Source organism: Mixophyes fleayi, chromosome 1 (genome assembly GCF_038048845.1).
Source record: "Mixophyes fleayi isolate aMixFle1 chromosome 1, aMixFle1.hap1, whole genome shotgun sequence".
NCBI lineage: Eukaryota > Metazoa > Chordata > Amphibia > Anura > Limnodynastidae > Mixophyes > Mixophyes fleayi.
In genome coordinates this window covers 76,187,874-76,212,643 of record NC_134402.1, presented here as the reverse complement: position 1 = coordinate 76,212,643, position 24,770 = coordinate 76,187,874, and the positions used below count along the sequence as shown (strand labels likewise).

At 40.2% G+C, this 24,770-nt stretch overlaps 1 protein-coding gene across 1 annotated transcript in view; it reads right to left on the bottom strand.

Moving 5' to 3' along the window:
• The window catches only part of ENPP6 (ectonucleotide pyrophosphatase/phosphodiesterase 6), a 63,466-nt gene that overhangs the window by 28,590 nt on the left and 10,106 nt on the right, over positions 1-24,770 (bottom strand). Inside the window, exons 2-3 of the mRNA XM_075197128.1 lie at positions 16,815-16,994; positions 3,128-3,239 (exon numbers count right to left, since the gene is read on the bottom strand). Coding sequence (XP_075053229.1) covers positions 3,128-3,239; positions 16,815-16,994 — 292 coding nt within the window. The remainder of the gene's footprint in view (positions 1-3,127; positions 3,240-16,814; positions 16,995-24,770) is intronic.

The window sequence follows — 24,770 nt, the reverse complement described above, 5'->3', positions numbered from 1 at the left end:
AATACTGAGGGTGAATATGATGACAGTGTAGATTGCAGGTGCTGAAATCTAGCTAAGAAGAAAGCTACCTGATGCGGTTATGGTTTTTAATATTTTGGGTAGGAATGGCATGTTGGCAATTTTATGTTTTTCTACAGTAAACTTTCACCTTTATTAGAGAGGTGTTTTTTTTCTTTAAAAAAGGTACAAGCTTTTTATTTACATTTTTGTTTCCCTGACTTAAAACCACTATACACTTGAACATAGACTTTAGCACATGAGGTAGAGGGATTAGTATCATCATGACTGAGACTGGAGAGTGACAACAACGTCACCCCTCCTGTTTCTGTATGAGCTATGGCACAGTAGAATGTCACTGGAGACTTAAGAACACTGAGCCCTATTATTACTATTTCTGTTTCAGCACTGAACCCTGCCACCTCTCCTGTTGCTGAATGAGCTATGGTACAGTAAAATGTAACTGCAGATTTAGACCAAGCCAGCTAGCCCTATAATTTCTATTTCAGCAATAACAATTGGCAATGGAGCTCTCCTCTTTGTTTGCAACCTATATAACACCATAAAATTTGACTGCAAATTCAGAAGAAAAGGCTGCCAGCCCTAGTATTTGTATTTAAGCAGTGACAATGAGCAATGGAGCTCCCCTCTGTAACCTATATAATACTGTACATTATGGGACTGCAGATTTAGAAGACCAAGCCTGCCATATTAATTCTATTTCAGCAATGACAATTGACAATGGAGCTCTCCTGAATGTCACTGTAGACTTTAAAGGACTCTGCTACCCCCTCCTCTTTCTATTCTACCTATGTTGCTGCCCAACTGCTCCACAGAGGGACACAGAAGGGATAGCACAGTCTGTAAAGTGGCGCTGGATAGTCGTGGAGGGCGGTACTTATAGAATCCAAAACTGGCGAGATCCTATGACATAACAATCACGTTTTGCCTCGCTTTCAATTCCGAAAAAGCACGAAAGTACCGAGTCAGCTCGGTACTCGGATCTGCTAAGTTCGGGTATGTTTGGTTCTCGGGGAATCGAGCATCTCTAAGGAAAACTGGGACACTTGGGAGCCATAGCAATTAGGAACGGCTAGACGAGTAGGTGGTACAGACCTTGTAAGGACGAAACCTTGTCCTTGTCGACAGATTTTGAAGAAACTTATAAGGTATCTGATAGTGATGGGCTAGAGAGAGACTACATTGGGAAATGAATGAAAAGGGTATGTGCGAGAGGGGCCTGCTCACCACGCATGTGTCAAGGAATAATCTCAAGAGACAGAATGTGGAAACTGTTGAGATTTGTTCTCTGCAATGAGCCATGCTTGATTAAATATGTGGTCCCTATCAAGGAGATATATGCCAGATTTGTTTCAGTGAAGAAAAGGAAGGGGGGGTGGGTTCTCCTAATTTTTAGCTAGGATATTCAATTCTAGTTTTTTTTAGAAAATGTATCAAGATCTGGGGAAGGGTTTCACAAAAGGAGCAGCCAAGAGTGCTTAGCTACCAGGCCTCATATAGTCTATTTAAAAAGCAAGGATTTTGTCCCAGTAAGGGGCTACTAATAAGACCACCAAATATGACATAGGGTGTCGCTGTGGACACAACCTCTCCAACAGATAGCTGAGGCAGAAGAGAATATTTTACAAAGTCTCACTGGTGTATAGTACCATCTGTAATATAATTTGTTAGAGGTTTCCTTAATTTATACAGATGGAACTGTTGTTGGCGATCTTATGTCCTCCCAGGCCTCCTCATCTGACGGAGGACCAAGGTACCTCTCATACTCTGGTTCATGGTGGTTCTACTCATTTATCAATCAAAACACCATAGATTTGACATATCATTCCCTTACAGGTAGGGTGTGGCTTGCAAATGCCCTCAGAGGTGAGTGGGTGAAGATTTTTGAGCTTTTAAATGGTTGGCACATACAAGTTTAGTCTGTTTTAAAATATGTCTCTGTTGAATTAAATGTATTTTTAGCAAGTAGTGTTTCTACTCAAACACCAACTTCTACCCCATGCAGTGATTAGAACAAGTACCATACCACTGGCCAACACAAAATACTTTAATGTCAAACTAAAATAAAACCTCTCAAGAATGTTATTACTTAATTACAATTGTAGACAAAACAATAATTTAAGTGAACAAATATTCAATTTATTGTTAGGGTATATCTAAATAAACGGTGGTGTAATTGGTTATTTTCAGAAGTTATATAATTGATGGGAGCCCATCTGTGTACAGTTAGTGTTTTAATTTTTTTATGAAGAAATGTTGAGGCCATGGCTCCACATATGAGTATTTGTGCAAGAAGGAGCTGGTTAGGGAGCCCACCAAGTAGCCTACTTATAGGCTTCCACAACAGTGATGGGAGAAACTGTCAATAGGACAATTGTATCTCAGGCACTTTACAAACCTGCATATTAGGAGGGGGCAAGAACAACAATTTTTGGAGAAAACTTACATGAAATCTCACCTAGATTTGTCAGAAATTGTTGCTAGGAGATCCACATCCCATGTATAGGATGATTCGATGGTCCGATGAGACCAAGAGGGAGCTTATTGGCCTCAGAGCTAGGTGTTATATTTTGTGTACATCATGATCACTATCTCAACCATGAAGCATGGGGGTGGTAGCATAATTCTATGGAGATAATTTTCTGCTTCAGTGTCTAGACAACATGTCAAAGCTGAAGAGAAAATGGATGTAGCAAGACAGACAAAAAGAAAAACTTTCTGCAAGGGACCTAGGACTTGGGAGAATATTTACAATAACCAGAAGTATACCACAAAGATGAATGACCTAAATCATGTTTACCAATGGTCCCCATCCTGATGTCTCATGAAATGTCCAGATGGGCAAAGCTGGTAGAAGCAGCTGTAATTACAGCTCAGAGATTCTGTTACGTATCAAAGTGAGGGGCGAATGTTTACGTAATTGTTTGTTTTCATTAGTAATTAAGCAAAACCTTTATTTGAAATAATATTTTTATTGATTAGTCATAAGAATTCCTAAATAATTCAAGATTGGTTCCATCATGTAAGAAAATAAATTGGGAATGAATATGTTTACAGCCCCTATATATGTTCCGCAGTGATATAATTCATTTGTTCAGTGTTACTGTACCTCAGAGCCTGCACAGCGTCATTCACTGCTTCTGTGAAATTATCATCCGATGGGAAATTGTAATATTCTCGGCAATAACTGGGTCTAACTCCAAGAATTTCAACTTCGCAGCCTAAAAGGAGATTATAATAAAAGCAGTAAGTGAGTCTTAAAATCTACAAGAGACAGGGATAAACATTATTGTTATTAACCTTATTGATACATATAGTGCCTACATATAACGCAGAGCTTCAGTATAACTATTAAACCATTAATAACAGTTCCTACCCCAGTGTAGTTACAAAATAATATAGACTGGAACCTTGTGCCGCCATTCAAGATTTGGGCATCTGAAATGTACGAGTTTGTCGTATCACTTGCACCAGCTACAGGTCAGGTAAAAGTGTGGATTGCGGAGTGATGACGGCTGTGTATGTATGCTAGAACGTGTGTTTACAATCAGGAGCAACTGTAAAAAATTAATATGTACAGTAGACATTAACAACATCCTAATAAATGTATATTATTGGGGGGGGGGGTATGAAGAAAAAAAAAAAAAACACTTTTTAATGTTTTGTCATTAATGCCTGTAGTATTAACAGGTGACATTATTATTTTTTTCTGTGCGCTCTTTTGGGACTTTATATTTCACATATGTATTTGGATGTATCCTGCAGCCGATTGTCTGTTAAAGCAGAGCGGACCTAGACCCGTACTCATCAACCCATATATCTTCACATACGCTCCTTGTTGAATATGGATGTGTGTATGTCCTAGTTATGTGGGGGGGTTTTTTTTTTTTGTTTTTTTAATTAAAAATAAATAAATGCAAAATATATTTATATTAATGAATCAGGCCCTTCAAAGTGAATTATACATCCAGAAGGTGTATTTATTATCATTGGGAAAATGTTCTCCCCACCAACGTTGTATAGACTATAAGGCAAAAAGTCTTTTCAAAGTCTTCTGAAGTAGATATGAAGTCTTTATTCCATTCACATCAGATGTGGACACATCTAAAGCAGACAAATACAACCTTTTATATGTTTTAACAGCATCTGTTATACAATGTAATGATTTTTACAGTTTCCCAATATGGTAAATAAAAAGTTCTTAATTCACATTAGCTTGAGATCCCTTGAGATAAAAAAATAAAATAAAAATGAAATCAACATTCTTTAGAGCATATGTAGCAGCATCCCTTACTCCCTTATTTTTCTTGACCAATCTCATTGACTTAAGCCTAAGTTTGTTCAGTCTTCACTATAGCTGGGTACAAACTACAGAAAATTTCTCCCGATGTGATATAGTTAACAATTTTACCAACGATTTAAAGCCCCAATCAGCATGCCGATTAATGTGTACACACTTGCACGATTTTCCTTAAGATCTGTGCTCTTCATCTGTCATAACCATCAGCTGAAAAGATCGTGACACTGGAAACTGCATGGAGATCTGCCTACACTGCTGGTCACGAGTGCATACACACTGCAGAATTGGAACAACATTGTTCCGTCGTTGACCAAGATTTTTAGTCCGTTTATAAAATCATTCATCAATAATCAGTCATCGTTGGAGCATTCACACTAACGCAGTATCGTACCGAACCATCGTTTATCGTGTGATTGGCCCGATATTTGGGTTAAAAACCTGTAGTGTTTGCCCAGTCTGAGAATCCATCTGTTCAGACCATGTCAACTTTTGACCCCTTTCAGCTGAATACTAAACAGATTGGAAAACAGTACACTTTTTCCAGATAAATCAATAAGTATATTGTATTGTTTAATTGATACAATATTAATTTTAAACAGTTTCCAGTGGAGTTACAGTCTATATTCCCCACCACATGGACAGACTAGAGATGTTCACTGAACCCATGTCTTTTTTTTAAAAAAAAGTTGCTAAAATCACATAATTTTGCTCTTTTTTTGTTCCTACATTATTAACCTCAATTACACAAATTTCCAGTCAATTTTGACCACCTCACAGGTCACAATATTATTTTCATACACTTTCAGACAAAGACTGCAGCGAGCACAATCACATGGCAGGTCACAGGACATCTAAGAAACATTGCCACACAGCACTGGCAGAAAAAAGAAAAAGTGGTGGAAGATGGAATTGTTCTTAAGCTCTCCCACCCACCCTTATGCAAGATATTGAAAAGGACATGTACGGTTTAACAAATCAAGCACTACAGTGACAAGGAATGCCACTTTTGTGGCTGAAGTGCTTGGTTTGTTCAGGCCCCCACAAAACAAGCTACCAATAGCTTAGCTGCCTTAAGCCCAACAGACGCAGGATAATAAATATGTCCAGTTTAAAGAACAGCTAAGACACCTGAGAAAACAAATGGGTGTGTCGCCAGCCCCTACAGATGAAGAATTGGAAGATGAAGACGAGGAGATTGTCGTCACCCAGAGCACACAACATCAGCTATGGCTCCTTTGATCGCTTCACCCGTTACTTGGATAACGGTGGTAATTCTACAGCCAATACATGGCGATAAGCTCTGACCCCCCAGGATGTGCGTATTTATTAGACGAAGACTAATCCAAGGTGCCCCAGCGGGTTGGAGATGGTGTGAAAAAGAAAGTATGTGGTCACATACGCGAGAGAAGCAATTAAAAGGATGATTGAAAACAAACTTCATCCTGGCACAATATTAATTCAACCCCGCAGGAAGCCACCATTACAGAAGTATCTATAAACATAAATGTCAAAAACAAAAATGTAAAAATAAATAAATTATTTTAAAGAAAAAAAACATCTTTAATAAAGATGAAACTTTGTTTGGGTAAAATGACATGTTGGCAGTTTTATGCTTTTCTACAAATATTAATAAGCATTCCAGCATCAACTAGCTTCCTTCTCTCAGCTAGATCCCAGCACCTGCAATCTACATGATCATCTTTCTCACCCTCAGTGTGTACATCATCATCACTCAATACTAATTAATCCCAGCTGGAAACCACCATTACAGAAGTCTTTGTACTTTGATCTAAATGCCAGTAAAGGCCTTCCTCGTGGAATTTGTAGTTCATTTTAAGACAGCCGTCACAATTTTTGGGCAATTCTTTTAGATCAGACCAAATGTCAAAATGTTCTGCTGAATCATCTGCATCCTTCTTGGGTCTCTTAGAAAAGCTTAGTTTTTTCCTAGCAGCAGTAGCCGGAGAAACTGAAGGAGTGGATGCTGTTGTGTCGGGTACCACTTCAGCAGTCAACTTGCTCACCAGGAGCTCATTTCATCTCTTGAGATTTGGGACAGTGGGAAATAAAGAGAAGACATAGCTCTTAAACAGTCACCAAAATGTAGTGATTTCTAGAAGTTGAGGACTCTTTGATCCTGGCGAAGCGATTTAAGTACTTGATCTACAAGTGCGACATACTTAGAGTAATTGCTATGTTTTATCTCCTCCTTCAATTTATTAAGGTGCTTTTCCAAAAGTCTAATTAAGGGAATCACTTTGCTCAAGCTATCAGTGTCTGAACTCAGTTCACAGGTGACTACTTTGAATCGTTTCAGCACCTTGCACAACACAGAAAGTATTCTCCACTGCGCTGGACTAAAATACATTACCCCTCTTTTCCAAATGTCATAGCTTGTGGAGTAAGCATGGATGGCTTTTCACTGTTCCTCCATCTTTACAAGCATACAAAGTTACCACCTCTTGCTTCAGTTGGTGTCAGGGCAAAATAAATTGTTCTTGCAGCTGCTGTAAACTCCTACATGCTGTTGCAGAATGCCGAAAATGTCCCGAAATTTTTCGGGCCACAGAAGGCATCTCATGCACGTCCCTGTCATTTTTCAAAAACCTCTGTACCACCAAGTAGATTGTGTGAACAAAACAGGGATTGTGATGGATTTCACCCAGCTGTAATGCTCTCACAATATTGGTGGCGTTATCAGAAATTACGTCCTCAGGAGAGGATATGTCATTCCATTACGACACAGTTTTACTAGAAAAGCAATTCCTCACCTCTACCAGAAGGTTCCATAAAATGTAATTATTGGGCTACAAAATGCCATTCTACCCACTGTACACTTAACCACAGATATGTGGGCAAGTGGAACTGGGCAAAGTAAAGATTATATGACTGACGGTCCATTGGGTTGGTGAATTGCCTTCAGCAGCAGGAACAGCAGCAGCATGTACTCAACACCAGATTATTCAAAGGCAGGCTACTCTGTGTATCAGCGGCTTCACTAAGAGGTAATACTGATGACAACCTGTTTAAAAAACTGAGGGATGTCATTGCAACATGGCTTATCCCGCTTGGACTCTCCTGAGGATATTGTCAATTGTGATAACGCCACCAATATGTGACAGCATTACAGCAGGAAGAATTCCAACACATTCCCTGTTTTGCTCACACAATCAACTTTGTGGTACAGAGCTTTTTTTTAAAAAAAACCAGTGACATGCAGGAGATGCCGTCTGTGTCCAGAAATAATTTAGGTCACTTTCGGTATTCTGCAACAGCATGTAGGAGATTGCAGCTGCTGCATGAAGAATCAAATTTGAGAGGGAATGTACTTTAATCCAGCGCAGTGGAGAATACTTTCTGTGTTGCGCAAGGTGCCGAAACCACTCTAAGTAGTCATCTGTGAAGCGAGTTCAGACACTGTTAGCTTGAGTCAAGTCATTCCCCTAATTAGGGCGGTATTTATAGAATCCAAAACGCGCGAGATCCGATGACACAATGATGACGTGTTGCCTCGTTTTCACTGTCGAGGGCATGCAAAAGTACCGAGCCGGCTCAGCTCAGTACTCGGATCCGCGAAGTTCGGGTGGGCTCGGTTCTCGGAGAATCGAACCCGAGCATCCATAGCACAGAATAGGGTTAGTTTTGTCAGAAGCTAATTAACATACCATTATATCTTTGGACTGAGGGAGGAAAACAGAGCACCCAGAGGAAGCACACCAAAAATACAAGAAAAACATACAAACTATGCACAGAGGACCCGAGTCATTAAGGAGAGCAAAGCATAAAAAAAATAAAAATTAAATATGAATTACTTTGCACCTTGGCAAAACCATGTTGCATTGGTGGGGGAGGTAAATGTAAAATGTGGGGAGAGATTTATAGTTGGGGTAAGGCATGTCCTAGATTATTTTTGCAATGAAGTTTAAAGTTGAAGTTAAAGTATATGTGTGCTACATGAAAAAACAGCCAGTATTTAACCTATGTGCAAAATAATAAACTAATTTGCACCTCTTGCATTGTAACATTGCTTGTCCGGGAGGAAACTTACTCTTTTTTTGCCTTTCCTTAATGACTCATGCCCATAGAGTACCCTGGTCGAAATTGAACCCACTGTCCCAGTGCTGTGAGACAGCAATGCTAGCCCCAGTGCTCATCCATGTTTTCAAAGTAGGTGATGGATGTAGTGAAGATCTGACACTAAACTGATAAATCATAAAGCAATTTAATATCAATGTTTGGTACATTGTGTCATTGCCCACGCTTATCATTTTTTACCAAGTCAAGTCGGTGGATATAACTGGGCAATTTTCAGAAACATTAAATGGTATGTCATTAACAGTACAAACTAGAAAAGCCACCCACATTATTGCATTCACACTATACACACATAAATTGTATTATATATTTGTAATTTGTAATAGATTAGGTAGAGACAATGTTTAAGAAGGAAAAGCAAACAGACTACTTCTTTGAGATGTGTGAGAGCTATAATAGCAAATAACGTAATATTCTGAAGAATGTCAACACTCCGTTTATCTGCACATGTAAACTTTTGTCAGAAGGGCAAACTGGAAGGCCTAAAAGTAAGAGCAACTGAACAGGTGGGTACCACCAAGAGGAGGCGACAGGTTCAATTTGCTCTGTAAACATGAGGCCTATTGGATCTTTAGACTTAAAACCTTGATACCACATAGTCTCATTGATAGCATAGAATTGAACAATATCTGATTATCTACATGGCTTTACCAAGAACATGGAACTGATTGAACACTGTTTTTCCCCGAAATTTTTTTTTTTTTTTTTAGGTGCAGGTGATAGCTTCAACACACCAATTTGGATGTTTTTGAGCTCTGAGGTTTGTTAGGCCTAATTATATTATATACATATACATATATACACATACACACGTTAACCCGTGCATGATACTCATGCGTTTTTTTTGTCAAATAATGTCAGTATACCAAATTTCAGGTCATTCGGATGAGCCCTTTCTGAGAAAAGAGTTTTTCCCACACACACACACTAATGCACGCCTCTACACATGTGTGTTCATGAGGTAAAATTACCTCACGAAAATGAGTTTGAGCCCTACCAAATTTCAGCCCTTTTTGAATTTTTTTTCCCACACACACTAAGAATTTAGTAGGTCAGTGTATAACTCTGCCCAGCAGGTGGCGCTGCAACTTGGTTTTTTTATTCCACACACACAGACAGACGCCACTAAGCATATATATATATATATATATATATATATAATCTAATTCTCTTTTTCATATGGGCCACTATCATAATGATCTGATTATTTATGTAATATATGGTTAGGGTATTTTTTTTTAGAGATATTCACTGACCCCCGTGTTTTACGGTTTTGGATCTGGATTACCTTTGTGTTTTGGTAAAACCACCCTTGCGCGTTTTGGTTCTGGATCCCTGTTTTTTTTCTTGCTAAAATTATGCAATTTTGCTTTCCCCCCTCCCCCTACATTATTATTAACCTCAACACTACTAATTTCAAGTCATCTGCAGTCAATTTTGACCATCTCACAGGTCACAATATTTCATTCACTTTCAAACAAAGACTGCAGCAACCTGGCTGGATTCTAAGCGACAGAGCAATGACTCAAACACACGGCAGTTCATAGCACATCGCTCCACCCGTTCCTTGGATAACTGGTAATTGTACACCTAAAACATGGGGACGAGCGCTGAACATACATTTTCCTCTAATGCCTTACTGTTTTCTTCCAGCTCAGCTTTTACACGTAAGAGTATTTGGACACCACTTTGCATTCAAATGACAAGGTCTTGCTTGTCATGACTGACCTTACAAGAAGATGCCTCAGTGACAGTTGTCGAACTAGCACTCATAGTGGAAGGCAAAGGTCTCATTCTTTCCTTGCCACTGCATGTGTAGAATGGCATAATGGCAATTTAATTTTTTTCTGCTTAAAATCCAGGCAAAGTTTTCTTGACCAAGGTAAAAGATGTTTTTTACTTCCCTGACTGAAAGCCTATGTTAAAGTGCATAGTGTTTTTAGCAGACGACGTAGAGGGATTACTGTGACCGGATCACTTATAAATAACTAATGGTATCAATTTATTTAAAGGAAATAGCACAGGGCGCTTATTTATATAATTGCACATGCACATAGTTTTGATATTGTGTATATTTTGGTAAGGGAAATCTTTAAGTTCGGAGACCAGGGGCAGAAAATTCTTTTTTTCCGTTTGATCCTTTCTAAGAAAATGTATTTCTTAAGGTATATATCTGATACACTAATCCTTTGTGGATGGAAGTCTTTTGTGTATTGTTATGTGGGGAAATGGCTTGTTTGGGGTTTGTAACGTTCTGTGGGAATGTGTATTCTGAACTATCTGAAGAAAGGCCCCATATGTTAATTAGATCTTTTGATGTGTGAAGGTTCAACATTGAAGGCAGGAAGGTTTAATTAAGACTGGTTCCTAGATTTTCTGTGTCTGAAAACGAGATGCAGGACATCACAGCATTTCTAGAATTTCATAGAGAAGTGTAAATATTGTTGACTTTGCAATGCATGTAAACCCATGTTTGTGTAAACACATGAGGTCTGAGCTGATTTTTAGATTTAGGATTTCAAGGGGGCTGGCTTACCCTTTGAGGCTGTGTCCAAACTGTATACAAAGTACTGGCTTGTATTGAAAAATTGTTCTTCTAGTTTCATCTGACCTGATCACTGGAACCTTTAACCAGTGAAGAGCAAATAAACATCACTTGCTTCAAAGACCTGCTTGAAAATATCTTCCATGCTAATCCGTTCCTGGCTGTTTGAGGTTTGGACCCAGCATTTCCAGAACCACCGCTCTGCCTGCTACCCTGCAGCTCTGGTCAGCAACCCTGTTCCATAGTAAGAGGTCAGGAGTACCAGCCCAGGTACACCAGCAAAGGGGTAACTCAGCAGTGACAGTTACCCAGAAGAAACCTGGTACTGGATGCCAGGTTAAGGATTCCAGTTGTGGCAGCTTTGTAAGTCCCCTCCTACTGCAGCAAGAGGGCTTACAATGCTGCCACCACTGGATAACATAAGGGAACGGTGGCAAAGTAAGCCCAGCCGGTTCCCAGCAGCAACAGACAGGGTGGCATAGGCGGTCCATCCTGTTACAATTACTATCATCATGACTGGTGCCAGCAGCTGCTTGGTGCTCCTGGTCTTCTGTGTACTGCTGTGAATCCAATTTGATAACATAGTACAATGTGACTGCAGATAAGAACAACACTGCCAGCCCTATTATTTCTATTTCAGTAGTAACAATTAGCAATGGAGCTCTCCTCTTTGTATGTTACCTATATAACACAGTACAACATGACTGCAGATTTAGAAGACCAAGCCTGCCAGACCTATTATTTGTATTTCAGTAATGACAACTAGCAATGGAGCTCTTCTGGAGACTTTGAAGAATACTGCTACCCATCCTCTTTCTTTTCTACCTAGGACGCTGCCCAACTGCACTAGAAACTGCCAAGAACTGTGCTACTGCTTCTGTGTCTCTCTGTGAAATGGCGCTGGTTCGCCATGGACAGTAATCATAGAATCCAAAACTCGCAAGATCCAAGATCCGACGATATAACAATGATGTTTTGCCTCGTTTTCCGAGGATACGCGAAAGTACCAAGCAGAGCGGATCTGTTAAGTTCGGTTATGTTCGGTTCTTGGGGAACCGAGCCTGAGAATCTCTAGCATTTTTTAATGTATTTCAGTATATATGTACGTATTTTTTTTTTTTCGTTCATCACACATCTCGAAGGTAGGTTTTTACAACAATTGTATAGTACAGTAGGTATGTCAAGAGACTACAATGTATACATATTTTTTTATGATAAGATTATTGGTTGCATTATATTACTGTATCTGTACCAGTATATATAAAAAAATTTTTTTGATATACACACACATACACACACTTTGCACAGGGGCCCATATATTACTAATCTTAAAATATTACCTGCACATCTGGTTAACAAAAATCACAATGCCAGTTGGAGCATGCAGGAGTCAGCCGAGTAGCAATTGGTGCATGCAAGCAGGCCCGGCGCTCCCATTAGGCAAGGTTAGGCACTTGCCTAGGGCGCCTTACTTTAAAACTGTGCGGCGACCGCTGACCATACCTGTCACGGCCACCGCACAGCATCCAGATGCACGGGGGAGGGGGGGGGGGGGGGGGGGGGGGGAGGCTATTGCTCACCACCGCCGCCTCTCTGCTCCGTCTCCTCCGCTCACTAGTGTCAGTAAGTGGAGGGGAGGAGACGGAGCAGAGAGGCGGCGGTGGTAAGGTAAGGAAAGACTAGGTGAGGAGGGAGAAGGGCGAAGTTTTTGCGGGGGGGCAGCGCCGATTTTTGCGGGGGGGGGGGGCGCCGATTTTTTTCAAAATGCCTAGGGCGCCATGGACCCTAGCACCGGCCCTGCATGCAAGACATTCTGAAAGCCGTCTGATAGACTGAATGGCTCCTTGTAAGGAGCCCTCAGTGATTATGCTATGGGAGGACCCCTGTAGCTCTGTGCAGGACTGGTATTGTTGCCATTCTGTATCTGGGGTGCCATCTGCATATACAGAATGCTATCCAGTGCACAGGCGGCCGCAACACATGTCATTTGATGAGGCCACGTCATTAATTAATAAAATATTGTACTGAAAAATGCATGAAAAATTTTCATGTGTTTTTGAAAGCACTTAAAATATGGAAGTAGCTGTTGAAGTACTTAGTGAACCTCCTTCAGTGGAATGGAGCCCTAATCAACACAGGGCTAACCAAGCGAGTATAGTGCAGGTACCACTGTGAGCATTTGTACTATAGTAAACCAAGAAGGGCAATGAATGTTACTTCCAGGATTCTAACTAATTTATCATAGATTAGTGAATACTGGCATAACCGTGACCTCACCAGTATGTAATCCCCTCACCATGCATTTGATCTGGCATTTTAGTCTAAATTATGTATACTGTAATTTTATCCTCATAATTCATATATAGATACATTTGTTATAATGCAATATTAAGTTTGTACTTTAATGTTTTTCACTGGGGTGCACATGCACGGAGTGCTATGGCTATAGTTACGCCCTTGCTTAGAATTAAGACTTCTGATGCTTTGCAGTTGAGTATTTCACCTAATGTGCAGAGAAGGAATTATCATGGGTATCACAGTCTAGTGTTTTACAAATGTAATTATAGCCCATAATAGCAGAAGCAGTGGAATTGTGGACTTTTGAAGCAAAACAGCCTAGGAACCAGTAACATTAAGAAGAAGACACTTCTTGGCCAATATTCCGTAGACATGGACTCCTGGTAAATTCATAGGCTGAATATCAGGTTCAGTCCATACTTTCTGATATGTGACATCACCATAATTAACTATAATTTGTTCTGAAGTTTTGATGTAATAATTATATTATGTTGAGTCGTAAAATATCAAATCAAAAATAGTATGAGTCTGATTAAAACTTGTCTTAACACAAGCCCAAAACACGTCTGTCTAGTCATTCTGATCACATCTACCTACTTGTATGAATAAGAAAGACTCCCAATCCTGCATAAAACCCACTAATCTTATGCTCAAGCCTTCATCTTTACAGCATCAACTGGCATTGGTCAAAAATGTTATAGACATAACAAACACACAATGGGGTGTATGAGATCATGCGGAGCGATTGTTGGACTGGTGTGACCATGCATATCACTGGCGATCAATCTGCACATGCTGAATTTTTACCATTGCAGACGCTATTGTTTAAGTGACTACCACTGGACAACTACATAAACCCCGACACCAATTAGGCCTACATGAAAACAACCCCCCCCCCCCCCCCGACAGCTTGGAAAAGAGACTAGAGAGAAATGCGGCACATCAAGAGGCTGTCCAGCCGAAATGACATCAGTAGAGAGCGTGAAACAGTCATTCCTGCTATTACTGTGGTTATTTAAGGAGGCAGCAGGTGTACCGGCGGTACAATCTACAATGCTTTGTAAAAAAAAACCAGAAGAAAACATTGTACGGCCAGTACACTCACCACCTCCGTAAATAACCACCGCAATAGCAGGAATCACAGTGTCGCGTTCTCTACTGATGTAATTTCGGCCGGAAGGCCTCTTGAGGTGCCACATTTCTCTCTAGTCTCTTTTACAAGCTGTTGCAGGAAAACAGTAACGGTAAGCCCTCCATCGGGGATTTCATGTAGGCCTTATTGGTGTCGGGGTTTAAGTACCCTTAATTTAGCACCCAACCCCTAAAGCCATTATGTTGTTCTTATGTGATTGTTTTAATTCTGCTATTATATGTTGTGGCTGGATCACTTATAAATAACTTATTGCAATAATATATTTAAATTATTAGCACAGTGCGCCAAATTATATTGTTGCAAATGTACTGAATTTTGATACTGTGTATTAGAAATGCACTGATTTTATTATATTGTGTGCTGTTTGACCAGTAACCTTATTAGGACACTTGAGCCAATAAGCATAATTTGCTTCAAGATCCTGCTTGACAACTTCTTCCCTGCTGCAATTCGTGTGACCTGCAGATTAGACCCAAATCAAATCCGTTTTTCAGCTATTCTGAGGTTTGGACCCAGCTTTCCAGTATCAACACTTTGCCCGCTACCTGCAGCTCTGGCCAGTGTGATAAGCCAGGGGGAACCATCCCCAGCAACCCTGGTCTGAAGGCAAGAGGTCAGGGGTACCAGCCCAGGTGTACCAGCAATGGGGTACACTAGCAGCAACAGTTACTCAGAGGAACGCGGTTCTGGATGCCGCTAAGGAGTCCGGCGATGGCAGCAGATTAAGCTTCTCCTACTACAGTTAGAAGGCACATTTGAGATAATGCAAAGGGGAAGGTGGTAGGGCAAGCCCAACTGGTCCCCAGCAACACAACAGACAGGGGGGCATAGTTGGTCCATCCTGTCACACCGTGGTTATTGATATGTTTATATTATGCATTGCACTGTTATGCGACCATAATGTTTTACAGGGATCTTAAATGTTGCCAGGTGAGTTGACAGTTAAATTTGAGAGGGGATAAGAGATCTGGGGTAAACAACTAAAATCTGTAGACACAATTTTATCATGCTTAGCATGTTCGCCAACAGTGTTATTGTTCCAACAGTAACAGGGTTCAAACTTAGTGGCACCCTCTCTATAGGGAATCAACGGTCCACAACCACCAGGGGAGCTCACCCTGAAAATAGGTCTCATCACCTACCCACCTATCCTGGCTTGGTTACTGCCCCAAGTCCATTCCCCCTATTAAAGTAATTCTAGCATTTTCAAATAAGCATTGCCCAAGCGATTGTATGGTGTTTCCAACGCACAAAGTAATTTTAGCAGATGTAACATTTAGTTCAATACATGATTAGAATACAGTACAGCCAATACCAAAAAGAGATATATACATACCGCGTTCGCATGCACTCCCTGGCACTCCCACAGGTACCAGTGGACAGTATTTCACTCTAGAATACTGTGGTCAGAGTAGACTGAGGCTAGTGGGAGCACAGCTATGATTATATACATTCAGTGTTACAGAGAGAACAATGCAGATGACGTGGCTTGCTTCTATAGGTCCAGACTTCAGATGGGTCCAGTGTAAACAGGTCATAGGCTAGTTCAAACAACCCCCTCAAAGGCTGAGGGTCAACATTCCAGATGATTCTCCCACCCAGAAACCAGTTACAACTAGTCCATTAGCATTTTACAGTTTGGTATCACTCTGACTATTTATTCCCTAACATCAATAACTAGATTATGCAATATGCGATCTCTTCAGCGACTGAACCGGACAGCTACTGATGACTAGGGGATTAAAATGATATCAGACATGACACATTTCCTATAATCTGAACCTTAAATACACTGAAGTGTACATATAATCATAATATATAAACTAATAAACTAAATATGACCTGCTCATAAATCCCTGTATAATGGAACCAATATGAATATGACATATAAATAACTAAATGTTGTAATGCGAGTGTGCGTGCGTATTTTACAGTGCGATCGCAGTATGCCATGTGTAGCGTGGCATACTGAGCACAATAAAACAAAATTAACCAATATACTTTCGTTCATCCAATTATACGACTTCAACACCCCTTTAGCTCTGCGCCTGTGGGAAAACTGAAGGAAAGTTAAACTGTGCCTAGGAGGAAATAGTGTGTGAAACACTTTGGGGTCTAGAAACTGCATTTCTGTCCCAGGTGTATGCCATCCTAACTGCGTGCTAATGTACTGCTGTTTTTAGTGCAACAATCTGCCTAGGCGATTAGAGGACTGTGTTTAGTATGGATTACAGTCTTTAGTTTGTAGGCACCTGCGCCTTGACATATAACATAGAACGTATAACGTAATACAGTAAGGCTCATTCACTGACTATTTTTGTAATTTAAATAACACACGTCAAAACGCAAACCTATTGTTTGCTACAGGTATTATAGGTTGATTATTTCCAATTAAAGACAATTACCTGGCCAATAGTACATAGATACTTTCTTTTTCGCCTTTTCCATAGACACCCAAAGTGGCTCTGAGCCATCCCACCAAATTGGCAACCGACTGTCTTCATTAGTCCCAATATCAAATGAAGCTTTAGTCTTCGGATCCCACATATAGTTTCCAGTCATGTGATGTACTTCACAGTGTCTCCCTGTAGAAATACAACAAGTGTACATTCGATCATCTCAACATATAGTGAAATATTAATACAAGTAATAACAGGTTACGTATGTACACATTTTAAAGAAATACGTAAATAGAATTAATAGATAAGGTTCCAATAGCAAATTATACTGAATAAATAACACATATAGAAGCACTTTATCAGAGGCTACACTGCCCCTTGTTACATATCAGACATAAATATACTGATTTTAGAGTTGGGGAGTTAATTTGGATATCTATTCAAATGATAGGAATAACAGTTTTACAAAGCAGTGGAAACGTTAAAATGGATTTCTAAACTAGAGATTTTGGTAAAAAAAAATTATATATTTATCATATTTTAATCTGAAGCAAAGTCTCAATTCATGTGCATTTCGTTGCAAGACATGTGATTTATGTTATTTAACATCAGGATAACATTAAGAACTGTGCAGGAGGAGTAATGAGATATATTTGCAACCATATTCGTATTGCTCATTAAGAACTGTGCAGGAGGAGTAATGAGATATATTTGCAACCATATTCGTATTGCTCATTAAGAACTGTGCTGGAGAGAGTAAGGAGCTGTATATATTTCTGTATTGCTGCAACCAACATGATTATCGTGCTGGAGGAAGAGGAGTGTAAATAAAGAGGAGTTCAGTTTGTGATAGAGATGGTCTGGCGCCCAAATTATTGTGACTTATTACACTGCACCACAAAGTGACATCACCTATGTCCCACTAACTACAGAGAAACACCTGCATGTGCAGGGACCCCCTGGTCATTTACACCCATGCCCATCAGCTAGCCAGGGCTTGAGAAGGAGGTGCACTGTGTACCCTTTGCACCCCACACTACACACAGTGACAGGGGGTTACAACAATGTAAGTGGATTGACCTGTACAACAACATTTTCTGAAATATTTGATTTGCATCAATTTAAATGTTGCCCGCAGTGTTCACAAGCGTGTTTGCTCAGTACAGTATAACAGACACTTACGGTTGTGCTTATTAAGTACACAGTACATTATCCTACAGGAGGATATCAGAACATGCTTGGAATGCTTTGTTAAAAGCAAGGAAAAGTATCTAAACTTTTAACTGGTATCATTTTTTTTTTTTTTTTAAGCCCTTTCTGCTATTGATGTACAGCCAAATATGGTGTGGTAACTATATGCTGAAAGTTCTTCATCTAATGACCCAGCTTTCTGCCTCAAAAAAACAAAGGGAGTGGTTTGCCATGGGCCTCTAAGAGAGGAGTTAGGTGTTCAGCTGACAGTCTGCAAGGCGGAGCTGCAGAATTATGTATTCACATAACAGTGCACCTAGTTTAAAGAGATGCAGGTGGAGGACATGTAAAATAATTATAGTATAGAATGTGATTTAACTTACATATTTTGTAGTGGTTTAGAAGAATCTTTTGCCACAGTTAAGAGCAAGCTGACAGGGTATTTCTGCAGTGAGAGTAATCAAAAGAACACCTGCAGAGATCTCCTTTTTCAAGACAAGTTGGGAGTGTCATCTGTCCATCAAGTTAGGGCTGTGGGAGGAGTGTAAAGTATTTAAACCTGTCTCTTTAATTTGTACAGGTTGACTGATGCGGAAAGAGTCAGCCAGTGTCTAGAGCAGTGTTTTCCAAACCCAGTCCTCAAGTACCCCTAACAGTGCATAGTTTTCCAGGTCACAAGTGAAATAATTATACCAAACTGTGGATCTTTCAAAATGTGTCAGTCAGTAATGAATACACCTGTGCTCCAGCAAAGAGATATGGAAAACATGCACTGTTAGGGGTACTTGAGCACTGGGTTTGGGAAACACTGCTCTAGGGAGTTGGTTTTTGTTTATTTAGTATTATGGTCACAAGAAAGTGTGTGAAACTGTACTAAGATTCACTTTACTATTCTCACAATAAAAGCAAAGAACCAAGCAAGAAGTTGGTCATGTGTGCATCACCAGAAAGGTGTAAATTTGCAGAAGAATATTCTATTCCAGAAGCAGAATATAATTAGCATATTCATATGTATACCTTTATACTGTTTCATATGAATATTTTTGGTTGCATGACGTAAAATATCGATAAAATTGTTCTAACAATGTAATTTTTATGCTGGCACATCCAGGCAACTCGCTGACTAGACACTTACTGAACCAAATCAAACAGGATTTAGGTGTCAATTTTAATCAACAGACTCCAGCGCTTGCAAATTGCATCCCATTCCGTGCTGCTGTTTTACGGAGATATTGCTCAATCCCCAAACTCAATCAAACACTGGGGAGAGTTCCTAAAAGACTGTTCAACACTTCTAATATTATTAATATTGTCATACAGACCTATAACTCTGCGTATAATATGACATACCATTTAAAGTGTGCTGCTAGTTATTGAAATACAAGAAATTAAAGTTTTAATAAGATATTCTAGAATAAAAACGACATTTATTAAAGTAAGCCAATTCCATACTTTTGGCAAATTGCCGTGTTTGGTCGGGGCGGGGGAGCATCGAATGAGTTAAACCTCAGCACTAAAGGATTAAAGATGTAGTAGAGGGCATATTTATTAATTTATATGTAAATACTTAATGTATGGGCGCTGTGGTGCCAGTTAATAACTGGAGCATGGTACCAGAAAGGGCATATAAATGTATTTATTTTCATATTCATGTATTGATTTCTAATGCCATAGGTTTATGTGTGAAGGAAATGTATTTTTTGTGGAGACAGGGCCAGGAGAGAAAATTTGTTTTTGTTTTTTGTGACTGTCTGAAGACAGGTAAACTCATGTTAATTAGACCTTTTCATCTCAGTGGCCAACACGTCTGTTTAGGGTATAGACACACATAGCAGGGGGCCACTGCCTTCCTGTCCTGTGTGGCTTTTCATCCGGCATCTCAGATCTTGTCCAAATAATGCAACCAGCAAGTTTTAGGATATTACAGATTAGTGTAAATTTTGTTACCTTTGCATTGCATTTAAATCCATGTTTGGAGAACATATTGCATCCTGATACTAAAAGTATCTCAGTCTCTGCGGAGCCGTATAGGATCAGGGGACCCTTTGCTGACGTGTCAGAATGTGTATAAAAAGGAGAGCTGTTTGACCATGTAATATATTATACCATCTGTACTTCTGGAAAGATCACTAGTACAACAGACTGGAGAATGTAACTGTCCTTATTAGGACACAAGCTAACAAACATCATTTGCTTCAAGAGCCTGCTTGGATGATTACTTCCCTGTTGCAATTCCTGTGACCTGCATATTAGTCCCAAATCTAATCCATTTTCCATCTGGTCTGAAGTTTGGACCAAGCTTGTTACTCAGAGGAACACGGTTCTGGTTGCCGCTAAGGAATCCGGCGATGGCAGCAGCTTAAGCTTCTCTTACTACAGTTAGAAGGCACATTTGGGATAACGCAAAGGGGAGGGTGGCAAGGCAAGACCAACCAGTCCCCAGCAACACAACAGACAGGGTGGTATAGGCGGTCCACCCTGTCACACCGTGGTTATTGATAGGTTTATATTATGCATTTCTTTTTTATAGTTATTGAACTTTTATCCTACACAGCACTCTTTTCTTCTCGTTAGGATGTAGATGGCATCAAAATTTATCAACAAAAAACAAGGCATTTTCCCAAGTTACTTTCCCTGAATTGGTGGGTGAGCCATCAATCATGAGGTTCAAAATGATTTTCGCCATTGGTTTTAGTGGAATATTGTGGAGCTTATCAAATAGAAAATCCAAGAAGCACCACAGGCTCTGAAGACCAGGGTGGTAGAGACTTCAGTAGGGCTTCCAAACGGGATCGGCTTTGTATACTAGCAACTCAAAATTATTTCACTTTAGGTACCAGCAATTAAAAGTAGGCTCCATTTTATATACTGGCACATCCTTGTATACTATTCACTAGAGTGGAACAAGTATTCAAAGCAGATACCTTAAAAGGTATATTCACCAGAATGGATTCCGCTTTTTATTAAAGTCACCAGAATGGGCTGTCGAAGTCAGCAAATTGGATAAAGTCATTTCAATTAAAGTCTAGCAAACTTAGTTGTCTTTGTCTGAAAAGATGCGTACGGTACGCTACGACGTACAAGGGCACGCTACAGCGTGAAAGGGCGTACGCATCCACTACACGTGGCAGCAACAGTAATTGGTCTTTTACCATACATTCGCACAAACGCATACTTATAAAATAGTACACATTAATGGTAGTTGCAACACATAGACAGTTATGTCGAAATATAGTAGTATTTATATGTTATATCAGAGTTACATGCATATTAGTGAAATACACGGAACGGGTTGAAGGAATAACATCATAAGTGGTATCATAATGAACCTTGTTACATATTCTACTGTTTGGTTCACTCTGCGAGGGAATCGCAGAGTGCATACACCAGTTATGAATGATAGGGAATTATGAACTACTTAAGACTAAGGAATCTTGGCGGGAAGAGCAGAGCATATCCCCTGCAGAGATGACCCCCTCCTTTGGATTCCTTAGGATGAACCAGCCAATGATTGACAACCCCTTGGACATTCCTGAGACCTGGACCAATAGATGCAAGCTATACCATCTTCATTGTATTATTGTATTTGATTGTGTATATAAGCAGCAGCTTGTGATCCAGTATGGAGACATCTTGTCCCCAGACTTCAGGATTGAATGACTGCACTGGATCCAGAGCGCCTGCGATAAGTAACGGCTGTATTTACTATTACTTCGCTTGAGCATATTATTCTACTTATTGCGAATAAATCTTTGTGCTTTGGAAACACAACTCGAGGTTCGACAATCGTTATTGGTTAGCGACAATACGCACATAACAATTTGGGGGCTCGTGAGCTTTGGAGGTTTCATTGCCGATGATACGCAAGACCAACGGATTTCGGTTCCGCAACAAAGGGTGGAGACGCGTCATAAACGGGTAAGAACGCATGGTGTTCAAAACCTGAATTTTACTCTGTTGTTAATCCGAATGTCCGTTTTGCATTATCTAGGGCACGCTAACTAGAACCTAGGGACAAAAGAGAAGACTGTTTCTTTTTACTGTCATTGTGCGTTTTAACTGTATTGCATTGCTTAGCGTATGTGTATTTCCTGCTGTGCGTACGCAAACTTCCGGTAGATTTTCCACGTGGTTAAACAATCGTTTTGATAGTTATTATACATGCATAGTATAAGTACTTGTGAAAGCCTCTGAGATATTATTACTGTTGTTGGGAACTTTTGATTTTCTGCGCAGAAAAGGTGTATAGTGTGTGATGTTGTAACGTAGATACACTGTTCATTATTCATTGTGCTCAGTTGCTGTCTGACGAGGCGGATTGCCCAACTGAAGGACGGTATACAGGGCAGGTATACCGAATGCGAAAACCGGGTTTTCGCAAAGCGCTACCAATAGATCGCAAAGTTTGCTAATAATTAGTATTGGTAGGAAGTGCGATCTAACCGCACCGTTAGTGCGAATTGGTGAAGCAGCTAGGAGGAATTATATTGGAAAGGCTGGTTGATTGTATCGACTTTGTTCTCCCAGTTATAATAAACTCAGCAGATTTTGTGGTTGAGTCAGGGTATCGAGGAGCTGATAGCCCTTGGGATCCACAGTGATATTTCTGTATTAGGGATCCTCGCCTGGTGCGAGAAAAGCGAGTGAACGCGGCTAAAGGAAATACGTTCACCGAGCATTAAAGATCTCTACCTGTGATTGTAGCAACAGAGTTGGAATTGTTAGCCGGAAGGAACAGAGCACTGCGGTGTGTCTGTGTTCTGGGTAGAAGGTATATTGTTCAACATGGGTGCTAAGCATACGCTAGATATGGTCAGTGTACTGCCTAAGGAAGGCCCTATTGGTTCAGCTGGGTTTCTCATGTGTAAGAAATATGGTGCATACGCAACTGTGTATTGTGACACGTGGGTCAAGATGACCAAAGCTTGTGATAGGCCTTTCCCAACAATAGGGAGTTTTAATGCAGAGGTACTAAATACTGTAAAAGAAAGTATGGTTGATTAAGTCAACGAAAAAGAGAAATAGACATAATGATTGTTTAAAATTGTGGCAAATGGAAGGTAACACGTGGCAGAGCAGCGAATGCAAACCGGAAGTAGGCGTGGCAAAAAGTGCGCGCAAGGCAGATGTAAACGTTGAGAAGCATGGCAAACTCAGCGCAAGCACGCCCCCGCCACCTTATGTGGCGGGAGGGGTAAGTACAGCCGTTGTTAAAACTGAAAATAGAAAAATTGCTAAGTTGTATCCTGTTTTAAGCCAGTTTAAATCTGAAAATAAAGATGAACCCACTGTGATTTCGGCCATTGCCCATGCCGTTAGTGTACTAGAGGCTCAGCGCAAGTATGAGAAAATGGCTGAGATAGGTGAGAGTAGCGTGATCACTAGGAGTGAAAGCGTTCTAAATCTAGAACCAGCAAATCCTGTAGTGTCCCCTGAAGTCAGTGTACCAGAGTGTGCGTTCCCAGTCCGCACAATATCAGTTCAAAATGGGAAGCCGGATAAGTATGGTGTAGTTCCTTTAAGAAATGTTACAATGCATTGTCCCTGGACTAGATCAGAATTACGTTCCATTATGACTGAATTCCCAGATCCTAGAAAAGAGTTGGCTAAGTGTCAGAAATTTGTTAAAAACTTAGGAAATGCCCACGAACCAACCAATAAGGATTGGCGTGTAGTGTTGAGGGCGTGTCTTCCTCCCAATACTAACATACAAAAATTCATTGAAGATTGTTTGTTGGAGGAAGATGACACCTTAACTGATGAGATTAACCAAAAGAATATAGAACAAATTGTCAAACACTTAGCCATCTATTTTCCAGTAGTAGTAAATTGGAGCAAGATTTTCACCATTAAACAAAAGGATAGTGAAACAGCAGCAGATTACTTCACTAGAGCTATAGCAGCGATAACACGGTTTACTGGGATATCCAACATAAGTGAGGACCCACATCACAGAGAGGTAGCTGTAGGGGGTACTGATGGATGGCCTTAGAGAAAATTTAAAGACGAGAGTACAAACCACATTACCTAATTGGAGAGGCGTCACGGTAGACTCTCTTAGGGAGTCTGCTGTGGAGCATGACAAAAACCTTTTTAGAAAAAGGGAGGAGAAAAGTGATAGGTTAATGACGGTAAGTATACAGGCTCTAGAAAGGGTGCATACACGACCACCAGCATACAACCCATATAACAAGAAACCTAAAGTGATCAGGTGTTTCAACTGTAACGAGGAAGGACATTACATGAGAGATTGTAAAAAGGAAAGACTCAATACACAGAAGGGTGGGTCACATAGATATCCTCCAAGGAGGGATTCACATAGACTAGAAGACTCACATCTACCCGCGCATATTACAGCAGCAAATGCTGCGCGGGAAATCAATGGTCAGCGCTAGGGGTCAGGTCATACCTGTAGTCTACAGCCAGTGAGGTTAACTGAGAGTCAGAGTGAAGAACCAACAATGATAATTGACATAGCTGGTAGGAAACAAACTTTTCTTGTAGATACAGGGGCAGCCCAATCTGTGATAACCTCTCCTTTCAATCTACAGGTGACCAGTAAAACCATTCCAGCTATGGGGGTAACGGGAAAAGTGTTACATTATCCTCTAACTAAACCCGCTGAAGTTACTATCGGGCCTCTGCATACTAAGCATTCATTTCTCTTGGCTGCAGCGGCTCCTACTAACTTGCTAGGGAGAGACTTGTTATGTAAAATGGGATGTGTCATATACTGTACTTCAGATGGTGTGTTCTTAGATATACCGGAAA